We start from the raw sequence: 21,222 nt of genomic DNA, 5'->3' as shown, positions 1-21,222 counted from the left end.
TGTTTTATAGTCTTGTGTAGTATGGAGATCTATGGATATTTATTACAGCAGCCAGTGTTCCATTCTCTGGTTGCATAAATCTGTCCTTTGAAGTGTAATTTGCACAAAATAACCTTGTAGGAGTCCGAAGACATTAGAAATTATTGCCAGTATTGCAATCATTATTATGAAGGAGAAACCTTGGTGCCATTTGGTGGTCTTACTTAATATTTTGTTGCCCTAGTAACAATCTTATGACTGACATCTGAATTTCCAAGCAGAATAAATGCTTGTAAAACCGATTCTGTTAAATGAGAAGCTGTGCATTGGTGTGTGTGTCTTAGTCCGTATTCCGTTGCTTAGAACAGAATACTTGAAACGTTGTAAAGAAAAGGAATTTATTTCCTGTAGTTGTGGAGGTTGGGAAGTCCAAGGTGGAGGGGCTGCATCTGGTGAGGGCCTTCTTGCTGTTGGGGCAAGAAGACTCGGGACTCTCTGGAGGGTCCTGAGGTGGCACAAGGCATCACAGGGCAAAGGAGCTGAGCGTGCTACTCAAGTCTCTCTTCCTCTTCTGATAAAGCCACCAGTCTCACTCCCAGGGTAACCCATGAATCCATTAATCCATGAATGTATTAGTTCATTCATGAGAAAAGAGTCCTCATGACCCAATCACCTCTTAAAGTCCCCACCTCTCAATACTGCCACATTGGGGATTCAATTTCACCATAAGTTTTTATTTATGTATTTTTTGAGACAACGTCTTGCTATGTCACCCAGGCTGGAGAGCAGTGGCATGATCTCAGCTCACTGTAACCTCCACCTCCCAGGTTCAGGTGATTTTCCTGCCTCAGCCTCCTGAGTAGTTCGTATTACAGGCACGTGCCACCATGCCTGGGTAATTTTTGTATTTTTAGTAGAGACGGGGTTCCATCATGTTGGCCGGTTGGTCTCAAACTCCTGACCTCATGTGATCTGCCCACCTTGGCCTCCCAAAGTGCTGAGATTACAGGTGTGAGCCACCGCACTCAGCTTATTTATCTATTTATTTTTTGAGACAGGGTCTCACTCTGTTGCACAGGCTGGAGTTCAGTGGTGCAGTCACGGCTCACTGCATTGTCAGCTTTCTGGGCTCAGGTGATCCTCCCACTTCAGCCTCCTGAGTAGCTGAGATCACAGGCATGTGCCACCTCACCTGGCTAATTTTTAAATTATTTATAGAGACAGGTCTCCTGATGTTGCCCAGGCTGGTTCAACATGAGTTTTCAAGGGAACAAATATTCAAACCTTAGCAGCAGTTTAAATTATCTTTATCCCACATTTATGATCGGAAAAAGAAAAAATTTAAAGCCCGAGACTCTGCTAGACTTCTTACTTTAAGAAGAGTCTGAAGGTCTTGTTTCATTTCCATTACAATATCTATTAATAGTTCTGACTGAGATAAGAGCCATCCTTCACTTTGACTATTATGAAGAAAGGGGGAAAAGACGTTAAAAAGACACAATTACACAACTGATGATTTTGTTGTAGCTGAGATAAGTGCTGTTAAAGAACATGCAGGGAAGTCTTTGCTAAAGAAAGGATTCTGAAGCTGGTTTCTGAGGGAAGAGTCCAAGTTAGCCAAGCAAAAATGGGGGAAAAACTCCAGATACAGGAAATAGCATTGTTTCAGGGACTGAGATGGGAAGGAGGTTATGTGTTCCAACCGAGTGGTTCTCAAATTTGACGGCACATGAGAATCTCCCAGGAACATTTAAAACACAGAATGAGACACCTAGGCCTCATCCTGTACCCATTATAAAAATTAAAATCAGCTGGGCACGGTGGCTCACACCTGTAATCCCAGCACTTTGGGAGGCCAACACAGGCGGATCACCTGAGGTCAGGAGTTCAAGACCAGCCTGACCAACATGGAGAAACCCCATCTCTACTAAAAAATACAACATTAGCCGGGCGCGGTGGCGCACGCCTGTAATCCCAGCTACTCGGGAGGCTGAGGCAGGAAAATCGCTTGAACCTGGGAGGTGGATGTTGTGGTGAGCCGAGATTATGCCATTGCACTCCAGCCTGGGCAACAAGAGCAAAACTCCATCTAAAAAAAAAAAAGCCTGTAATCCCAGCACTTTGGGAGGCCATGATGGGCGGATCACGAGGTCAGGAGATCGAGACCATCCTGGCTAACACGGTGAAACCCCGTCTCTACTAAAAACACAAAAAATGAGCCGGGCATGGTGGCGGGCGCCTGTAGTCCCAGCTACTCGGGAGGCTGAGGCAGGAGAATGGCGTGAACCCAGGAGGCGGAGCTTGCAGTGAGCTGAGATCCGGCCACTGCACTCTAGCCTGGGTGACAGAGCGAGACTCCGTCTCCAAAAAAAAAAAATTTAAAATCTCTGGGGGTAGACTCAGGCACTCAGTAAATATACATATATCTATTTCCATTGACCGTAACACATGGCAGACTAAAGATGGCCCCCAATTCTTTGTCACTGTCCCTATAGAGAGGTAGAGTTTATTTTCCCTCCCCTTGAATCTGGCCTTTCCTTAAGACTGTAGAAGAAGAGACACTGTGTCAGTTCCAGGCTTAGTCTTTAAAGGGACAAACAACTTTTGCCTTCTCTCTCTCTCTTTTTTTTTTTTTTTTCCAGACAGAGTCTCTTTCTGTTGCCCAGGCTGGAGTGCACTGGTGTTATCTCGGCTCACTGCAACCTCTGCCTCCCAGGTTTAAGCAATACTCCTGCCTCGGCCTCCCGAGTAGCTGGGATTACAGGTGTGCACCAACATGCCCGGCTAATTTTTATTTTTAATTTTAGTAGAGACAGGGTTCCGCCTGGCTAATTTTTTTTTTTTTTTAGTAGAGATGATGTTTCCTCATGTTGGCCAGGCTGATGTTGAACTCCTGACCTCAAGTGATCCACCCACCTTGGCCTCCCAAAGTGCTGGGATTACAGGCGTGAGCCACTGTGCCCAGCTGCCTTCTCTATTTTAGAAAGCTCTCTTGTGACATCCCCTCTTGAAACCCAGATGCTACCCTCCAAGAAGTCTGAATCAAATGGAGAGGCCATGTGCAGGTACATCATTCAACAGTCCTAGTTGAGCTCTCAACCAACATCCAGCATCAACAGCCAGCCATCTTGGAGATTCCAGCTCAGTTGAGCCCCACTGATGACTGAAGCCCAGGAAGATATCACATTGAGCCGAAGAACTGCTCAACTGAGCCCAGTCATCTCACCAGATCAGGAATGATTAAAAAAAAAAAAAAAAAGATTGTTACCCTAAGTCACTCAGTTTTGGGGTGGTTTGTTACACAGTAATTGGTAATCTATACCCAAGAGAGAATTAAATAATGATGACTTAAAACCAATACCAATTGATTTCTCCCCTATGTAGAATAAATCTAGCGGTCCAGGGCTGGCACAATGACTCTAAAAAGCATTATGGACCTAAGTTACTTGTGGCTCACCCTCCACCATCTTGAACCTCATCTTCATGGTCCAAGATCATGCTAGAGTATCAGTCATCACATCCACATTTTAGGCAGTTAAGTGAAGGAAGGAAAGTGTACTTCATTAAAGAATCTTTTGGAAGCTGTCTACATTTATGCTTATATATCATTGTCCTAGATGAAGACTTACAGCTACATCTATCTGTAAGTGACATTGAAGAAAGTAGCTTTTTTACCTGGGTAGCAATGGGCCCAGCTAAAAATCAGAATTCTCAACAGCAAAAGGATGGCTTTGAGGTAATCATGTAGATTATGTGCAGATAACTACAGGTAAGTCCCCTCCCCCAAGTCTATTTTAAATTTTCTGCTGGAGTATTTTAGAGTAAACCTCAGATATAATATGATTTCATCTACAAGACTTTTTATTTTGGTAAGATATTCTTTTTTTTTTTTTTTTGAGACGGAGTCTCGCTCTGCCGCCCAGGCTGGAGTGCAGTGGCCGGATCTCAGCTCACTGCAAGCTCCGCCTCCTGGGTTTACGCCATTCTCCTGCCTCAGCCTCCCGAGTAGCTGGGACTACAGGCGCCCGCCACCTCGCCTGTCTAGTTTTTTTGTGTGTGTTTTTTAGTAGAGGCAGGGTTTCACCGTGTTAGCCAGGATGGTCTAGTAAGATATTCTTAAGGTTAGGTGTGATAAACACCTAACAAAGTGAATGACTATTTATTTATTACTATTATTTTTTGAGATGGAGTTTCACTCTTGTTGCCCAGGCTGGAGTGCAACGGTGCAATCTCGGCTCACTGCAACCTCTACATCCCAGGTTCAAGCAATTCTCCCACCTCAGCCTCCTGAGTAGCTGGGATTACAGGTTTGCACCACCATGCCTGGCTAATTTTTGTATTTTTTGTAGAGATGGGGTTAGGCCATGTTGCCCAGGCTAGTGTTGAACTCCTGGGATCAAGCCATACACCTACCTCACCTCCCAAAATGTTAGGATTACAGGTGTGATCCACTTTACCTGGCCCTAAGCTATTCGTTATTCTTTCTTTTTTTGTTTTTTGAATCAGGGTCTCCTTTCTTCATTTCTAGGTGAAATAGAACTTTACCAGATTTTTCCTGTTGACTGATAAAATTCCAGAGCCTAGTTTTCAAATATGCATCTTCATTGTTAGCAAAAGAGATGTTAAGAAGAGATATAGGAGATATCCTCTTTTTCCTGATACTGCATAAGGAGAAAGATTTTTTCTGAGTCACAACACTAATTTAAGGAATCTGATTTGATAAAGTGTTGAATTGAGAAGATTCCCAAGGATATCAATCTTGTTTTCTGGTACAATATGGAGAATTAAATGAATATTCATAACTGTTACTAAATTGTTCTCTGTTGAAATAAATTCATACACAAAACTGTTATTTGAACAAAAGGGTCTTCTAAGAGTCCCAAGCCTTTAAAAATCATTGCCACATCTTGTGAAAATAACTTTCAAAGAAACATCTGTAATTATAGTTGGTTTTATTCCTTATAATTTGTTGCCTTGTTGACTTTTCTTTTTTTTTTTTTTTTATTTTTTTGAGACGGAGTCTCGCTCTGCCGCCCAGGCTGGAGTGCAGTGGCCGGATCTCAGCTCACTGCAAGCTCCGCCTCCCGGGTTCCCGCCATTCTTCTGCCTCAGCCTCCCCAGTAGCTGGGACTACAGGCGCCCGCCACCTCGCCCGGCTAGTTTTTTGTATTTTTTAGTAGAGACGGGGTTTCACCGTGTCAGCCAGGATGGTCTCGATCTCCTGACCTTGTGATCCGCCCGCCTCGGCCTCCCAAAGTGCTGGGATTACAGGCTTGAGCCACCGCGCCCGGCCGCCTTGTTGACTTTTCTATGTTCCAAAACAGTAAGAAGAGTAGGTGCTATCAAGACAAAAAATCCGAAAACCAAAACAAGCCTTGGGGTCATTTTGCTCTTCTTCCAAATGCATGATGAAAAAAACATGGTTAAAAACCAACTTGCTTGATTTCTTATTTTAACAAACGAATCAAAAATTTTGTCTGATTTAAATTAACAAATCTTTTTTTTTTTTTTTTTTTTTTTTTGAGACAGAGTCTCTCTCTGTTGCCTAGGCTGGAGTGCAATGGTGCGATCTCAGCTCACTGCAACCTTCGCCTCCCAGGTTCAAGCAGTTCTTCTGCCTCACCCTCACGACTAGCTGGGATTACAGGTGTGCACCACCACGCCCAGCTAATTTTTGTATTTTTAGTAGAGACGAGGTTTCACCATGTTGGCCAGGCTGGTCTTGAACTCCTGACCTTAGCTGATCTACCTGCTTCGGTCTCCCAAAGTGTTGGGATTACAGGCATGAGCCACTGCGCCAGGCTAAATTAACATAATTATCAAATTCAATCTGCAGACTTTAATTGGATTCTGATTTATTTTTTAAAAGCCTGATAGAAATGACATTTTTGAGACAATCAGGGAAATTTGAATACTGAATGGGTATTAGCTGGTATCAAGGAAGTACCCTTCATTTTCCTGATGTGACAGTGCTATGGTGTTTATATTATTTTTAAAATGGTTCTTATTTGATAAAGATATATATGTACTGAAATATTCTGAACTTAAAAAAATGAGCTCATGACTGGCTGGGCACAGTGGCTCACGCCTGTAATCGCAACACTTTGGGAGGCTGAGGCGGGTGGATCACTTGAGGTCAGGAGTTCGAGACCACCCTGGCCAACATGGTGAAACCTCGTCTCTACTAAAAAAAAAATACAAAAATGAACTGGCTTAAAGTATAATAATAATAATGATAATAAATTAACTGGGCATGTTGGAGGGCACCTGTAATCCCAGCTACTCGGGAGGCTGAGGCAGGAGAATTACTTGAACCTGGTGGGTAGAGGTTGCAGTGAGCTGAGATTATGCCACTTCACTCCAGCCTGGGCAAAAGAGTGGAACTCCATCTCAAAAAAAAAAAAAAAAGTGGTGATGAAGGCCTGGTGCGGTGGCTCACACCTGTAATCCCAGCAGTTGGGGAGGCTGAGGCAAGTGGATCACTTGAGGCCAGGAGTTAGAGACCAGCCTGGCCAACTTGGTGAAACCTCATCTTAACTAAAAATACAAACAGCCGGGTGTAGTGGCATGAGCCTGTAATCCCAGCTCCTTGGGAGGCTGAGGCAGGAGAATCACTTGAACACAGGAGGCTGAAGTTGCAATGAACCGAGATTGCGCCACTGGACTCCAGTCCAGGTGACAGAATCAGATTCCATCTCAAAAAAAAAAAAAAAAAAAAAAGAGTGAAGTGCTTTCATCTCTTCAATACGAACCCTTCAGGGCCAAGTCTGAAGCATTTTCGGGGTTACCTGTTTGATGCCTGAAATCTGCCTGAGACAGAGGAGCATTTCCTGTGAGTCAAATACTCAAACGCTGGTGTGTGTAAGGAGCATGTTGCAATCAGCAACGCCAACACGTTTCCTGAATGTGGATATGGGAGGGGAACTGAAAGGCTAGGGCAAGGCTGTTACTGCTTCCACTCCGGGGTGGGAGAGAGGCAGCGACGACTCCAGCTCTTCTCCCATCTGCGGACTGCAGAACCCAAGACGGACCCTGGGAGGGCTGAGAAGTCATCATGATCTCTAAGCTGCTTTCCCTCCTCTGTTTCAGTAAGTCACACAGGGCTATCCACTGGGAATGCAGAATATCATGGAACTGGTGGGATAGTTGGGCTGGGGATGGAAAAAATAACATCAACTTTGGCTTACTGAGAACACGGGAGGAGTGAGACGTCCTGCTGAGTGCACTGCAGACACTCCCTGGAAACAAGCGCTCTGCAAGCTTCAACTCCTCTGGTTTCAACTTCGTGAGCTTTGCTGAATGCCTCCACCACCTGGCTTCATTGGTTACCCCTTTTCTCAGGATAAACTCTGACTTTTTGTGTGTAAGTAAAAGTATTCAGAATAGAAACCTTATCTTTTTTTTTTTTTTTTTTTTTTTTTTTTGAGGCAGGGTTTCACTCTTCTTGCCCAGGTTGGAGTGCAGTGGCGTGATCTCAACTCACTGCAACCCCTGCCTCCTGGGTTCAAGAGATTCTCCTGCTTCAGCCTCCTGAGTAACTGGATTAAAGGGGTGCACCACCACGCCTGGTTAATTTTTGTATTTTTAGTAGAGATGGGGTTTCACCATGTTGGCCAGTCTGGTCTCGAACTCCTGACCTCAGGTGATCTGCCAGCCTCAGCCTCCCAAAGTACTGGGATTACAGGCGTGAGCCACTGTGCCTGGCCCAGAAACCCTAACACCATAAATAAAAATTTAGTGCCAAATAGATAACTATAAAGTAAATTGAGGTTGTTGTGTAACCATCACCACTATCTATACTAAAACCTTTTTTTCTTTCTTTCTTTCTTTCCCTTTCTTTTTCTTTCTTTCTTTCTTTCTCTCTTTCTTTCTTTCTTTTTCTTTCTTTTTCTTTCTTTCTTTTCTTTCTTTTTCTTTCTCTCTCTCTCTCTCTTTCTCCTTCCTTCATCTCTCTCTCTTTCTCTTTTTCTCTTTCTTTCTTTTCTCTCTCTCTCTCTCCTTCCTTCCTTTCTTCCTTCCCTTTCCTTTTCTTGAGACAAGGTCTCACTCTGTCACCCAGGCTGGAATGCAGTGGCATGACCACAGCTCACTGCAGCCTTCACTCCCCCGGGCTCAGGCAATCCTCTGCCTCAGTCCCTGCTAAGTAGGTGGGGTTATAAGCACATGCTACCATGCCTGGCTAAGTTTGGTATTTTTTTCTTTGTAGAGACAGGGTCTTGCTATGTTGCCCAGGCTAGACTCAAACTCCTGGGCTTAAGTGATCCACCTGCCTCTGCCTCTCAAAGTGCTGGGATTACAGGTCCCCCATGCCCCACCAAAACATTTTTCTTCACCCACTATTAGTTACAATTGTCCAGAGAGACAGAACCAATACAACATGCATCTCTGTATACATATGTGATAGATACAGATATATAAATGCAGATATAGATCTAGATCTGAAATGAAATTTGTTCTAAGGAATTGGCTCACACAGTTACAGAGGTTGAAAACCCAGATTCTGCCGTCTGTAAGCAGGAGACCCAGGAAAGCCAGTGGTTATAAATTCCAGTTCAAGGGCAGAAGACCAATATGTCAGCTCAGACAATTAGGCAGAGATAGACAATTCAACCTTCTTCTATCTTTAAAAAAACATTTTTTTTTTTTTTCGAGACAGGATCTTGCTCTGTCGCCCAGGCTGGGAGTGCAGTGGCGTGATCTTGGCTCACTGCAGCGTCCACCTACCTGGCTCAAGCAGTTGTCCCACCTCAGCCTCCTAAATAGCTGGGGCTACAGGTGTGCACCACTACACCCAGCTAATGTAAACTTTTTTGTAAACAAACAAAATGATACGGAGTTTCACTCTTGTTACCCAGACTGGAGTGCAATGGCGTGATCTCGGCTCACTGCAGCCTCCACCTCCCGGGTTCAAGCGATTCTCCTGCCTCAGCCTCCTGGGTAGCTGGGATTACAGGTGCCCACCACACACCTGGCTGATGTTTTGTACTTTTTAGTAGAGACCCGGCCATCATGTTGGCCAGGCTGGTCTCGGGCTTCCAACCTCAGGTGATCTGCCTGCCTCGGCCTCCCAAAGTGCTGGGATTACAGGCGAGAGCCACACTGCTCTGTGCAATTTTTAAATTTTTTTTATAGAGATGGGATCTTATTATGTTACTCAGACTGGTCTCCAAATCCTGGCCTCAAGCAATCCTTCTGCCTTGGCCTCCCAAAGTGCTGGGATTACAGGCGTGAGCCACAGTGCCCCGTGCAATTTTAAAATTTTGTGTAGAGATGGGATCTCATTATGTTACTCAGACTGGTCTCCAAATCCTGGCCTCAAGCAACCCTTCTGCCTTGGCCTCCCAAAGTGCTGGGATTACAGGCGTGAGCCACAGTGCCCCATGCAATTTTAAAATTTTGTGTAGAGATGGGATCTCATTATGTTACTCAGACTGGTCTCCAAATCCTGGCCTCAAGCAATCCTTCTGCCTTGGCCTCCCAAAGTGCTGGGATTACAGGCGTGAGCCACAGTGCCCCGTGCAATTTTAAAATTTTGTGTAGAGATGGGATCTCATTATGTTACTCAGACTGGTCTCCAAATCCTGGCCTCAAGCAACCCTTCTGCCTTGGCCTCCCAAAGTGCTGGGATTACAGGCATGAGCCACCATGCTAGCACTTCCACCTTTTTCTCCCATCCTGGCCCTCAGCAGAACGCCCACCTCCATTAGGAAGGCAACCTGCCCGACTCAGCGTTAGATTCAAATGCTGGTCTCTCTAAAATCACCCTCACAGACACACCAAAAATAATGTGTCACCAGATATCCCAGCATCCTGTGGCCCGGTCTAGCTGATAAGTAAAATTAACAATCACCATTCCTGACATGAACTCTGCACCCTCTAACCAATAATGCCGCTGTCCTCCCAGCCCCTGTTTACCTCCATTCTCATTTCTTTCTTTCTTTCTTTCTTTTTTTTTTTTCCCGAGATGGAGTCTTGGTTTGTCACCCAGGCTGGAGTAGAGTGGCCTAATCTCAGCACACTGCGAGCTCTGCCTCCTGGGTTCAAGCAATTCTCCTACCTCAGCCTCCCGAGTAGCTGGGATCACTAGCACTCACCACCACGCCTGGCTAAGTTTTTTTTTTTTAAGTAGAGACAGGGTTTCACCATGTTGGCCAGGCTGGTCTCAAACTCCTGACCTTGTGATCTGCCTGCCTCGGCCTCCCAAAGTAATAGGCGTGAGCCATCGTGTCCAGCCCATTCTAATTTTTATCTCTATGAATTTGCTTATTCTAGGATGTATGAGTGGAATCATATAATACTTGTTCTTTTGTGCCTGGCTTATTTTACTCAGCATAATATCCTTGAGTTACATCTATATTGTAGGATATGTCAGATTTCCTTTCTTTTTTATGGCTAAAATCCCATTGTAAGCCGGGCACAGTGTCTCACACCTGTAATCCCAGCACATTGAGAGGCTGAGGCAGGCAGATCGCCTGAGCCCGGGAGCTCGAGACTAGTCTGGGAAACATGGCAAAACCCTGTCTCTACAAAAAATACAAAAATGAGACTGGGCATGGTGACTCACGCCTGTAATCCCAGCACTTTTTGCAATGACCTGATGTAAGGAGTTTGAGACCAGCCTGTAGGGTGAAACCCCATCTCTACTAAAAATACAAAAATTAGCCAGGCGTGGTGGCAGGCGCCTGTAATCCCAGCTACTCGGAAGGCTGAGGCAGGAGAATCGCTTGAATGTGGGAGGCAGAGGTTGCAGTGAGCCGAGATCGTGCCATTGCTCTCCAGCCTGGGCAACAAGAGTGAAACTCCATCTCTAAATAAATAAATATTAAAAACAAACAAACAAAAAAATGAGCTGGGCATGGTGGTGTGCACCTGTCGTCCCAGCTAATCAGGAGGCTGAGGTGGAAGGATCACTTGAGCCCAGGGAGTTGAGGCTGGAGTGAACTAGGATCACATCATTGCACTCCAGCCTGGGCAGCAGAGTGAAACCCTGTCTCAAAAATAAAAAGAAAGAAAGAAAAGAAAAAGAAAAAAGGCCAGGCGCGGTGGCTCACAGCTGTAATCCCAGCACTTTGGGAGGCCGAGGTGGGCTGATCACCTGAGGTGGGGAGTTCGAGACCAGCCTGACCAACATGGTGAAACCCTGTCTCTACTAAAAAATACAAAATTAGGCCGCGTGCGGTGGCTCACGCCTGTAATCCCAGCACTTTGGGAGGCCAAGGCGGGTGGATCACGAGGTCAGGAGATCGAGACCATCCTGGCAAAAACGGTGAAACCCCGTCTCTACTAAAAACACACCAAAAAATTAGCCAGGTGTGGTGGTGGGCGCCTGTAGTCCCAGTTTCTAGGGAGGCTGGGGCAGGAGAATGGTGTGAACCCAGAAGGTGGTGGAGTTTGCAGTGAGCGGAGATCATGCCACTGCACTCCAGCCTGGGTGAGAGAGCAAGACTCTGTCTCAAAAAAAACAAAAAAACAAAAAAAACCAAAAAAACCCACAAAATTAGCTGGCTGTGGTGGCGCACGCCTGTAATCCCAGCTACTCAGGAGGCTGAGGCAGGAGAATCACTTGAACCCGCGAGGCGGAGGTTGCAGTGAGCCAAGATCGCGCCATTGCACTCCAGCCTGGACAACAAGAGCGAAACTCTGTCTCAGAAAAAAAAAAAGAAAAGAAAAAATCCCGTTGAATATATGGAGCACACTGTGTTTGTCCATCATGCCATGGATGGACACTTATGTTTGAACCTTTTGAGCGTTCACAATTTCCTTTTGCAAAACTTGAAATGTCAGTTTATGCATTGGCTCATGGATGCAATAGTAGCACAAACGCCTGGTAACTTCCCCCTTCTTCCTACTGAGACATAAAACTGTTCATACAGGGGAAAAAGAGGAAATCTCTCAGAGACACAGGCCTAACTAACTTTCTTTGAGTTAGAGCAATGTCATTATTATGATAATGTCCATAAACAGGCTTGATATTATGTTTTTTCTCTTCTTTTTTTTTTTTCTTTCTGAGACTGAGTCTCGCTGTGTTGCCAGGCTAGAGTGCACTGGCATGATCTTGGCTCACTGCAACCTCTGCCTCCCAGGTTCAAGTGATTCTCTGCTTCAGCCTCCCGAGTAGCTGGAACTACAGGCGCCCGGCACCACACCTGGCCAATTTTCGTATTTTTAGTAGAGACAGGGTTTCACCCTGTTGGCCAGGCTTGTCTTGAATTCCTGACCTTGTGATCCACCTGCCTCGGCCTCCCAGAGTGCTGGGATTATAGGTGTGAGCCACTGCACCCCAGGTTTCTTTTCTTTTTGAGCCAGAGTCTTGTTCTGTCGCCCAGGCTGGAGTGCAGTGACGTGATCATAGATCACTGCAACCTTCACCTCCTGGGCTCAAGCAATCCTTTCACCTCAGCCTCCCAGGTAGTGGGGATTACAGGTGTGCTTCACCACGCCTGGCTAATTTTTTGTATTTTTTGTAGAGATGGGGTTTCACCATATTGGCCAGGCTAATCTCAAACTTCTGACCTCAGGAGCTGCTCGCCTGGGCCTCCCAAAGTGCTGGGATTACAGGTGTGAGCCACTGCGCCTAGCCTAGAAGTGCATTCTTTTTTAGGGCTGAATAGTACTCCATTGTGTATATGTGCCACTTTCTCTTCATCCATTCTTCTATTGATGGACCCTTAGGTTGCTTCCAAATCCTGGCTGTTGTGAACAGGGCCGCAATACACAGGAAGTGCACAGATCTCATCCATATACTGACTTCCTTTGTTTTGGGTGTACACCCAGTGGTGGGACTGCTGGATTATTAAGACAATTGATTTTTTTTTTTTTTTAGACAGAGTCTACCTCTGTCACCAAGGCTGGAGTGCAATGGCGCGATCTCGGCTCACTGCAACCTCCACCTCCAGGGTTCAAGCAATTCTCCTGCCTCAGCCTCCTGAGTAGCTGGGATTACAGGTGTGCACCACCACACCCAGCTAATTTCTGTATTTTTGGTGGAGATGGGGTTTCACCTTGTTGGTCAGGCTGCTCTCAAACTCCTGACCTCAGGTGATCCACCCCCGCCTCAGCCTCCCAAAGTGCTGGGATTACAGGCATGAGCCACCGTGCCCAGCGCCAGTTGACTTTGAATATCTGTGTTGTAGCCTTGAGAAATGTTTGCCCGGGCTCACTCAGAGCAGTGGTCCTCCACCTTGGCCGCATTCTCGTATTAGAACTCTGAAAAGGAATGACACCGGAGCCCCGTGGCAAGCCATTCTGACTCAGTGCTTCAGTGCTTGGCTCTGTGAACTGAACTTTTACCAGCTCTCCAGGGGAGCCCAGGGCATAGCCAAGATTAAGAACAACTGAGTTCAGGCTGGGTGTCCTGGCTCACGCCTATAATCCTAGAACTTTGGGAGGCCGAGGTGGGTGGGTCACCTGAAGTCAGGAGTTTTTTTGTTTTTTTTTTTTTTGAGATGAAGTCCTACTCTGTCACTCAGGCTGGAGTGCAGTGGCACAATCTCGGCTCACTGCAGCCTCTGCCTCCTGGGTTCAAGCGATTCTCCTGCCTCAGCCTCCCGAGTAGCTGGGATCACAGGTTTGTGCCACCACACCTGGCTAATGTTTTGTATTTTTAGTAGAGATGGTGTTTCACCATGTTGGCCAGGCTGGTCTCGAACTCCTGACCTGGGGTGACCCGCCCATCTGGGTCTCCCAAAGTGCTGGGATTACAGGCGTGAGCCACCGCGCCTGGCATGGTCAAGAGTTCTTAACCAGCCTGGCCCTGTCTCTATAAAAAAAAAAAAATTACAAAGGAAGAAGAATAAAGGCAGCTGTGTGTGGAACAGGGATGAATGCATGCTTTCTCCTCTCTGGAATGACCATTTGGATGTTTTGAAGCTTGTTACAGGACACCAAACAATAAATTTTGTCCTGTTTGGAGTCATGAAGGGATGAAAAGAGATCATGAGCCTGGGCAACATAGGGAGACTCTGTCTCTGCAAAAGACTAAAAAATCAGCCAGGTGTGGTGGCGCACACCTGTGATTCCAGCTACTCGGGAGGCTGAGGTGGGAGGATCACTTGAGCCCAGGAGGCTACAGTGAGCCATGATGGAGCCACTGTACTCCAACCTGGGCAACAGAGAGAGACCCTGTCTCAAAACACAATAATAAAATAAAAAATTAAAAAATAAAAAGAAGAGGCCAGGTGCAAGGCTCATGCCTGTAGTCCCAGCACTTTGGGAGGCTGAGGTGGGCGGATCACCTGAGGTCAGGAGTTTGAGACCAGTCTGGGCTAACATGGTGAAACCCCATCTCTACTAATAACACAAAACTCAGCCGGGTGTGGTGACACATGCCTGTGATCCCAGCTGTTTGGGAGGCTGAGGCAGGAGAATCACTTGAACCGGAGAGGCGGAGGTTGCAGTGAGCCGAGATTGCGTCACTCTACTCCAGCCTGGACAACAGAGCGAGACTCTATCTCGGGGGAAAAAAAAAAAAGAAAGTAAGTAAGAAATGGTAAGAATGAGTGCCGTATTGAAACAGAAGATGAGAATAGAAGGATGTGTGGATTATGTGGAACCAGGAAAGGCCTGGAACAGGGGGAGGTGAGAGCCGCACAGGACAGTCAAGGAGAATCTCTGGGAAACGACGGGGGAGCTGGAAGTCAAGCGGAAGCCACAGTCCAGTGTGGGGAGAATGAAAACTCCTGAGCGCATGACCTCCAAGGGTCTGCACTCAGCAGAAGACTCTGGGACCTGTCTCCAGGGGTCAGGGTAGGGGTGATGTGGCTCCAGGCAGGGGCTTCTGTCTCACAGAGGATTGCCTTTCAGGATTGTGCATGGGCCAAGGAGACACAAGGGGAGATGGTGAGTGTTTCTTCAATCACACCCTCCTTGGCCCGTCGTCCCAAATTGCCTCCCGTTCCCTTCCCCTTCTTTTTTTTTTTTTTTTGACGGAGTCTCACTCTTTCGCCAGGCTGGAGTGTGGTGGTGCGATCTCAGCTTACAGCAAGCTCCGCCTCCCGGGTTCACGCCATTCTCCTGCCTCAGCCTCCCGAGTAGCTGGGACTACAGGCGCCCGCCACCGCGCCCGGCTAATTTTTGTATTTGTAGTAGATACAGAGTTTCACCATGTTGGCCAGGATGGTCTCGATCTTACGACCTCGTGATCTTCCCGCCTCGGCCTCCCAAAGTGTTGGGATTACAGGCGTGAGCCACCGCGCCTGGCCCGTTTCCCTTCTTAAAATAGGCTTCCTGGTTGGGCGCAGGAAATAATAATAATAATAACTAATAATAATAATAAAGTTTAAAAAGGGCTTTCTGAGAGCAGGGAAGGGCGTCAGGCCCAGCACTGGGCTCTGCTTCCTTCCAGGGTCACTGCCCAAGCCGTCCCTCAGTGCCTGGCCCAGCTCGGTGGTCCCTGCCAACAGCAATGTGACGCTGCGATGCTGGACGCCTACGAGAGGCGTGAGCTTTGTTCTCAGGAAGGGAGGAATTATTCTGGAGTCTCCGAAGCCCCTTGATTCGACAGAGGGCCCGGCCAAATTTCACCTCAATAATCTAAAAATCAGAAATGCTGGAGAGTACACCTGCGAATACTACAGAAAAGCGTTCCCCCACATCCCTTCACAGCGCAGTGACGTCCTTCTGCTGTTGGTGACAGGTGTGGATAGGGTGCCTGCCGATGACATACGGGGGGCAGGGGATGAGGGAGGAAGCAGAGGGCAGAGGGAGAAAAGGGGTCCCACCTCCAGGGTAGCTGGGGGTGGTGGGAGAGGGAGAGAGACAGGAATGAAATTGCATACCTTGGTTTTATACTCTGTCACCCAGGCCGGAGTGCAGTGGTGCCATCTTGACTCACTGCAACCTCTGCCTCCTGGGCTCAACTGATTCTCCTGCCTCAGCCTCCTGAGTAGCTGGGATTACAGGTGTGTGCCACCATGCCCAGCTAATTTTTGTATTTTTAGTAGAGACAGGGTTTCACCATGTTGGCCAGGCTGGTCTCAAACTCCCGACCTCAGTGCTGGGATTACAGGTGTGAGCCACCACGCCCGGCCTTATACAGGTCTTGCAGGAGGGAGAATCTCTGTCCTGGGGTCGGAGTAGAAAGTGGAGGAAGGTGGCCGGGCGCGGTGGCTCAAGCCTGTAATCCCAGCACTTTGGGAGGCCGAGGCAGGTGGATCACAAGGTCAGGAGATCGAGACCACAGTGAAACCCCGTCTCTACTAAAAATACAAAAAACTAGCCGGGCGCGGTGGCGGCGCCTGTAGTCCCAGCTACTCAGGAGGCTGAGGCAGGAGAATGGCGGGAACCCGGGAGGCGGAGCTTGCAGTGAGCCGAGATCGCGCCACTGCACTCCAGCCTGGGCGACAGAGCGAGACTCCGTCTCAAAAAAAAAAAAAAAAAAAAAAAAAAAAAAAAAAAAAGAAAGTGGAGGAAGGTGGAAGAGATCAGAAGTCTCTGATTTCCCACACTCCATGAGAGCCTCCGGCCAGGAGAACAGGGGCGAGTAGGGGATTCCAGACTTCTCCCCAGGACCTCAGAGCCTGACTTCTCTTACAGGACATTTATCTAAACCTTTCCTCCAAACCCACCAAAGGGGTACGGTGACCGCAGGTGGAAGGGTGACTCTGCAGTGCCGGCAGCCAGACCAACTGTTTCTGCCTATCATGTTTGCTCTACTGAAGGCAGGGACGTCATCTGCCATCCAGCTGCGGAGTCCAGCGGGGAAGGAGACGGACTTCTCCCTGGAGGACGTGACAGCCGGCGACGCTGGGAACTACAGCTGCGTGTACTACCAGGCAAAGTCTCCCTTCTGGGCCTCAGAACGCAGTGATTGGCTTGAGATATTGGTGACAGGTAAGGATGTGTATGATTTTGAAGAACTGTGTGTGTTGTTTTTAATCAGAGGTTGTTTTGTTCTTCTGTGAATCTCATTTCCTCATTACTCGCAATATCATCGCTCTTAAAAAAATCTTCCCTTTCTGGCCCGGCGCGGTGGCTCACGCCTGTAATCCCGGTGCTTTGGGAGGCCGAGGCAGGCGGACCACCTGAGGTCAAGAATTCGAGACCAGCCTGGCCAACATGGTGAAACCCCGTCTCTACTAAAAATAAAAAATTAGCCAGGTATGGCGGGATGAACCTGTAGGCCCAGCTCCTTGGGAGGCTGAGGCAGGAGAATTGCTTGAACATGGGAGGCGGAGGTTGCAGTGAGCCAAGATCGCGCCACTGCACTCCAACCTGGGTGATAGAGTGACGCTCTGTCTCAAAAAAAAAAAAAAAACAAACTTCCCTTTTACAATTTCTACTCCTTTGCCTTTTTTTTTTTTTTTGAAATGGCGTCTCACTCTGTTGCCAGGATGGAGTGCAATGGTGCGATCTCGACTCACTGCCACCTCCACCTCCTGGTTCAAGTGATTCTCTTACCTCAACCTCCCGAGTAGCTAGGATTACAGGCCTGCACGACCCATCTGGCTTATTTTTCTATTTTTAGTAGAGATGAATGTTTTGCCATGTTGACCAGGCTGGTCTTGAACTCCTGACATCATGATCTACCCACCTCGGCCTCCCAAAGTGCTGGGATTACAGGCGTGAGCCACCATGCCCGGCCCTCCTTTGCCTTTTTGTTGTACTACATCCTTGGATAATTTCTAGGCTGTTTTTGAAAATTATGAATCCACCAGCACCAGATTCCTTCTACCATTCTTTGCATCTCTTAGCGTTTTGGTTTTTTGCTTTGTTTCATTTTGTTTTTGAGACAGAGTCTCGCTCTGTTGCCCAGGCTGGAGTGCAGTGGTGCGATCTCAGCTCACTGCAACCTCTGCCTCCCGAGTTTAAGCAATTCTCCTGCCTCAGCCTCCTGAGTAGCTGGGATTACCATGCCCAGCTAATTTTTGTATTTTTAGTAGAGATGGGGTTCTCACCACGTTGACCAGGCTGGTCTCGAACCCCTGGCCTCAGGTGATTCGCTCACCTTGGCCTCCCAAAGTGCTGGGATTGCAGGTGTGAACCACTGTGCCTGGCGTGTTTTTCTTTTTTCTTTTTTTTTTCTTCGTGTTAATGATTTCACTCTCAGTAATTCTTTCTCAGTCATGCGTGGTGGCTCAGGCCTGTAATCCCAGCACTTTGGAAGGCTGAGGCTGGAGGATTGCTTGAGCCCAGGAGTTTGAGACCAGCCTTGGCAACATAGTGAGACCCAGTTTCAAATTAAAAAAATTTTCTCATCCTCAGAACATGGTGTTTGCACAGCCTCCTGCTTCTGTGCCATGGATGCGAGGTCTACCCATGTCTTTTAACACCGACTGCTAGAATTCTTCTGAAAGTATCTTGTTTCCTGCCAGAGTTCTGCCTTACTGGGTGCTAGCACTCTGCTTCCTCAACTCTAAATTATTTTTCATCTATTGTAACTGTTGTAACGAGTTCCTCTTGCTGGCTGCCTGGATGAAGCCCATTCATCAGGACAGAGGAATTGCAAGAAGGAGTTCAACACACATTGAGTCCGGTAAGCGGGAGACCAGAGTTTTGTTTTGTTTTGTTTTGTTTTTTGAGATGGAGTCTCACTCTGTCGCCCAGGCTGGAGTGCAGTGGCGTGATCTCGGCTCACTGAAACCTCTGCCTCCCAGGTTCAAGCGATTCTTCTGCCTCAGCCTCCCGAGTAGCTGGGACTACATGCGCGCCACCATGCCCAGCTAATTTTTATGTTTTTAGTAGAGATGGGGTTTTACCATATTGGCCAGGCTGGTCTCCGACTCCTGACCTCGTGATCTGCCCTCCTCGGCCTCCCAAAGTGCTGGGATTACAGGTGTGAGCCACCGGACCTGGCCAATCAGAGTTTTATTATTACTCAAATCAGCCTCCCTGAAAATCTGCAGGCTAGGGTTTTGTTTGTTTTTCTTTGAGATGGAGTCTCATTCTATCACCTGAGCTGGAGTGTAGTGGCACAATCTGGGCTCACTGCAGCCTCCAACTCCCAACCCCAGGCCCGGGTCAAGTGATTCTCCTGCCTCAGCCTCCGGAGTAGCTGGGATTACAGGCACCCGCCACCACACCTGGCTACGTATTTTGTATTTTTAGTAGACATGGGGTTTTGCTATGTTACCCAGGCTGCTCTCGAACTCCTGGCCTCAAGCAATCCTCCCACTTCAGCCTCCCACAGTGCTGGGATTACAGGTGTGAGCCACTGTGCCCGGCCTCAACTCAAACTTTCTCAAGTGCTCTGCCTGCACAGCAGTGTGTGCTGCAAGGATGCTGATCCAGCCACGGAATTCGGGGCTCTGTGGAGCTCCTTCTGTCTCATGTGCTGCCCCCAAGACTATTCCTTAATATAAGGATGGGGAAGGAGAAAAGGCAATGTGGGAAGGTGGAAATGGGATAAAGAGCAAATAAACGAAGGAAGAGAGCTAAGGTGGAGTGAATGTCAAGGAAGGAAGATAAAGGAACTCCCACTACAACTCATTAGGATTCCATGTTTTGGCCAGGTGCGGTGGCTCATGCCTGTCATCCCAGCACTTTGGGAGGCCAAGGCCGGCGAATCACTTAAGGCCAGGAGTTCGAAATCAGTTTGGCCAACATGAAGAAAACCCATCTCTACTAAAAATACCAAAATTAGCCAGGCGTGGTGACAGGTGCCTGTAATCCCAGCTATTCAGGAGGCTGAGGCAGGAGAATTGCTTGAACCCGGGAGGTGGAGGTTGCAGTAAGCCAAGATTGTGCCACTGCACTCCAGCCTGAGCAACAGAGCGAGACTTGGTCTCAAAAACAACAACAACAAAGATTCCATCTTTTGTTTTCAGGGATTAAAATTTTAAAGAGTTCAATTATGGCTGGGCATGGTGGCTTATGCACTTTGGGAGGCCAGGGTGGGCAGATCACCTGAGGTCAGGAGTTCAAGACCAGCCCAACCAACATGGAGAAACCCCCCTCTCTACTAAAAATACAGAAATTAGTCGGGCATGGTGGCTCATGCCTGTAATCCCAGCTACTCGGGAGGTTGAGGCAGGAGAATCGCTTGAACCCGGGAGGCAGAGGTTGCAGTGAGCTGAGATTGTGCCACCGCACTCTAGTCTGGGCAACAAGAGCAAAACTCCATCTCAAGAAAAAACAAAGTTCAATTAAAACTTTAAAGTACAGTGGACGACTGGCTAGAAAACATTAAGTGGGTGGCCGGGTATGGTGGCTCACACCTGTAATCCCAGCACTTTGGGAGGCTGAGGCGGGCGGATCACCTGAGGTTGGGAGTTTGAGACCAGCCTGACCAACATGGCAAAACCCCGTCTCTACTAAAAATATAAAATTAGCTGGGCTTGGTGGCACATGCCTGTAATCCCAGCTACTTGGGAGGCTGAAGCAGGAGAATTGCTTGAACCCGGGAGGTGGAGGTTGCGGTGAGCCGAGATTGCACCATTGCACTCCAGCCTGGGCAACAAGAGCAAAATTCTGTCTCAAAAAAACCCCAAAACCAAAAACATTAAGTGGGTGATGACAGTCAGATTTGACGGGGCCATTTGAGAAGGAGGGATACACTCTGAGGGTCAGTGCTGATCCCCTTCTCTCTTTCAGTTCCCCCAGGTACCACGTCAAGCAACTACACCCTGGGTAACTTCATACGACTGGGTCTGGCTGCCATAATTTTGATTATCATGGGAGCTTTCCTGGTGGAGGCCTGGCACAGCCGAAAGGTGTCTCCGGGTGGATCTGTCAGAGGCCTTCAAACGAGAGTGACTCCATCTTGAACCGGGGCTGGGTAAACTGAGGCTGCTACCTGCTGGACTGCATTCCCAGGGGGTTAAGACTTTCTAAGTCACAGGATGAGACAGGTTACAACATACAGATCACAAAGACCCCGCTGATTAAAAAAAAAAAAGAGAGATGCAATAAAGAAGCCAGCCAAAACCTGCCAAAACCAAGATGGCAACAATAGTGACTTCTGGTTGTCCTCACTGCACATTATTTGCTAATTATAATGCCTTTGCATGCTAAAAGACACTCCCACCACCACCAAGGCGGCTTACAGATGCCATAGCAACTTCTAGAAGCTAAAAAAAGGGAGGAACTCTCAGTTCCAGGGAAATCCCCTGCCCTTTCCTGGAAAACTCATGAACAGTCCACCCCTTGTTTAGCATATGATCGAGAAATAACCACAAAAATAGCCGACCGACAGCCCTCTGGACTGCTCTGCCTGTGGAGCAGCCATAGTCCTTGACTTTCTTTCTTTTTTTTTTTTTTTTTTGAGACGGAGTCTCGCTCTGTCACCCAGGCTGGAGTGCAGTGGCC

At 47.6% G+C, this 21,222-nt stretch overlaps 2 protein-coding genes across 45 annotated transcripts in view; one reads left to right on the top strand and one right to left on the bottom strand.

Moving 5' to 3' along the window:
* Window positions 1-21,222, bottom strand: part of NDUFA3 (NADH:ubiquinone oxidoreductase subunit A3) — a 427,160-nt gene that overhangs the window by 18,946 nt on the left and 386,992 nt on the right. The window lies entirely within an intron of this gene.
* Window positions 6,928-20,670, top strand: TARM1 (T cell-interacting, activating receptor on myeloid cells 1). The gene is given in 6 exon segments (XM_077981730.1): window positions 6,928-7,067; window positions 14,782-14,817; window positions 15,323-15,613; window positions 16,513-16,809; window positions 20,509-20,645; window positions 20,647-20,670. Coding segments are annotated over 6 exon segments (819 nt in total). The 5' UTR covers window positions 6,928-7,033.

The sequence above is a fragment of the Macaca mulatta genome, chromosome 19 (genome assembly GCF_049350105.2).
Source record: "Macaca mulatta isolate MMU2019108-1 chromosome 19, T2T-MMU8v2.0, whole genome shotgun sequence".
Taxonomy (NCBI): domain Eukaryota; kingdom Metazoa; phylum Chordata; class Mammalia; order Primates; family Cercopithecidae; genus Macaca; species Macaca mulatta.
The sequence above is the reverse complement of the archived record's forward strand: the minus strand, read 5'-3'. Positions and strand labels throughout refer to the sequence as shown.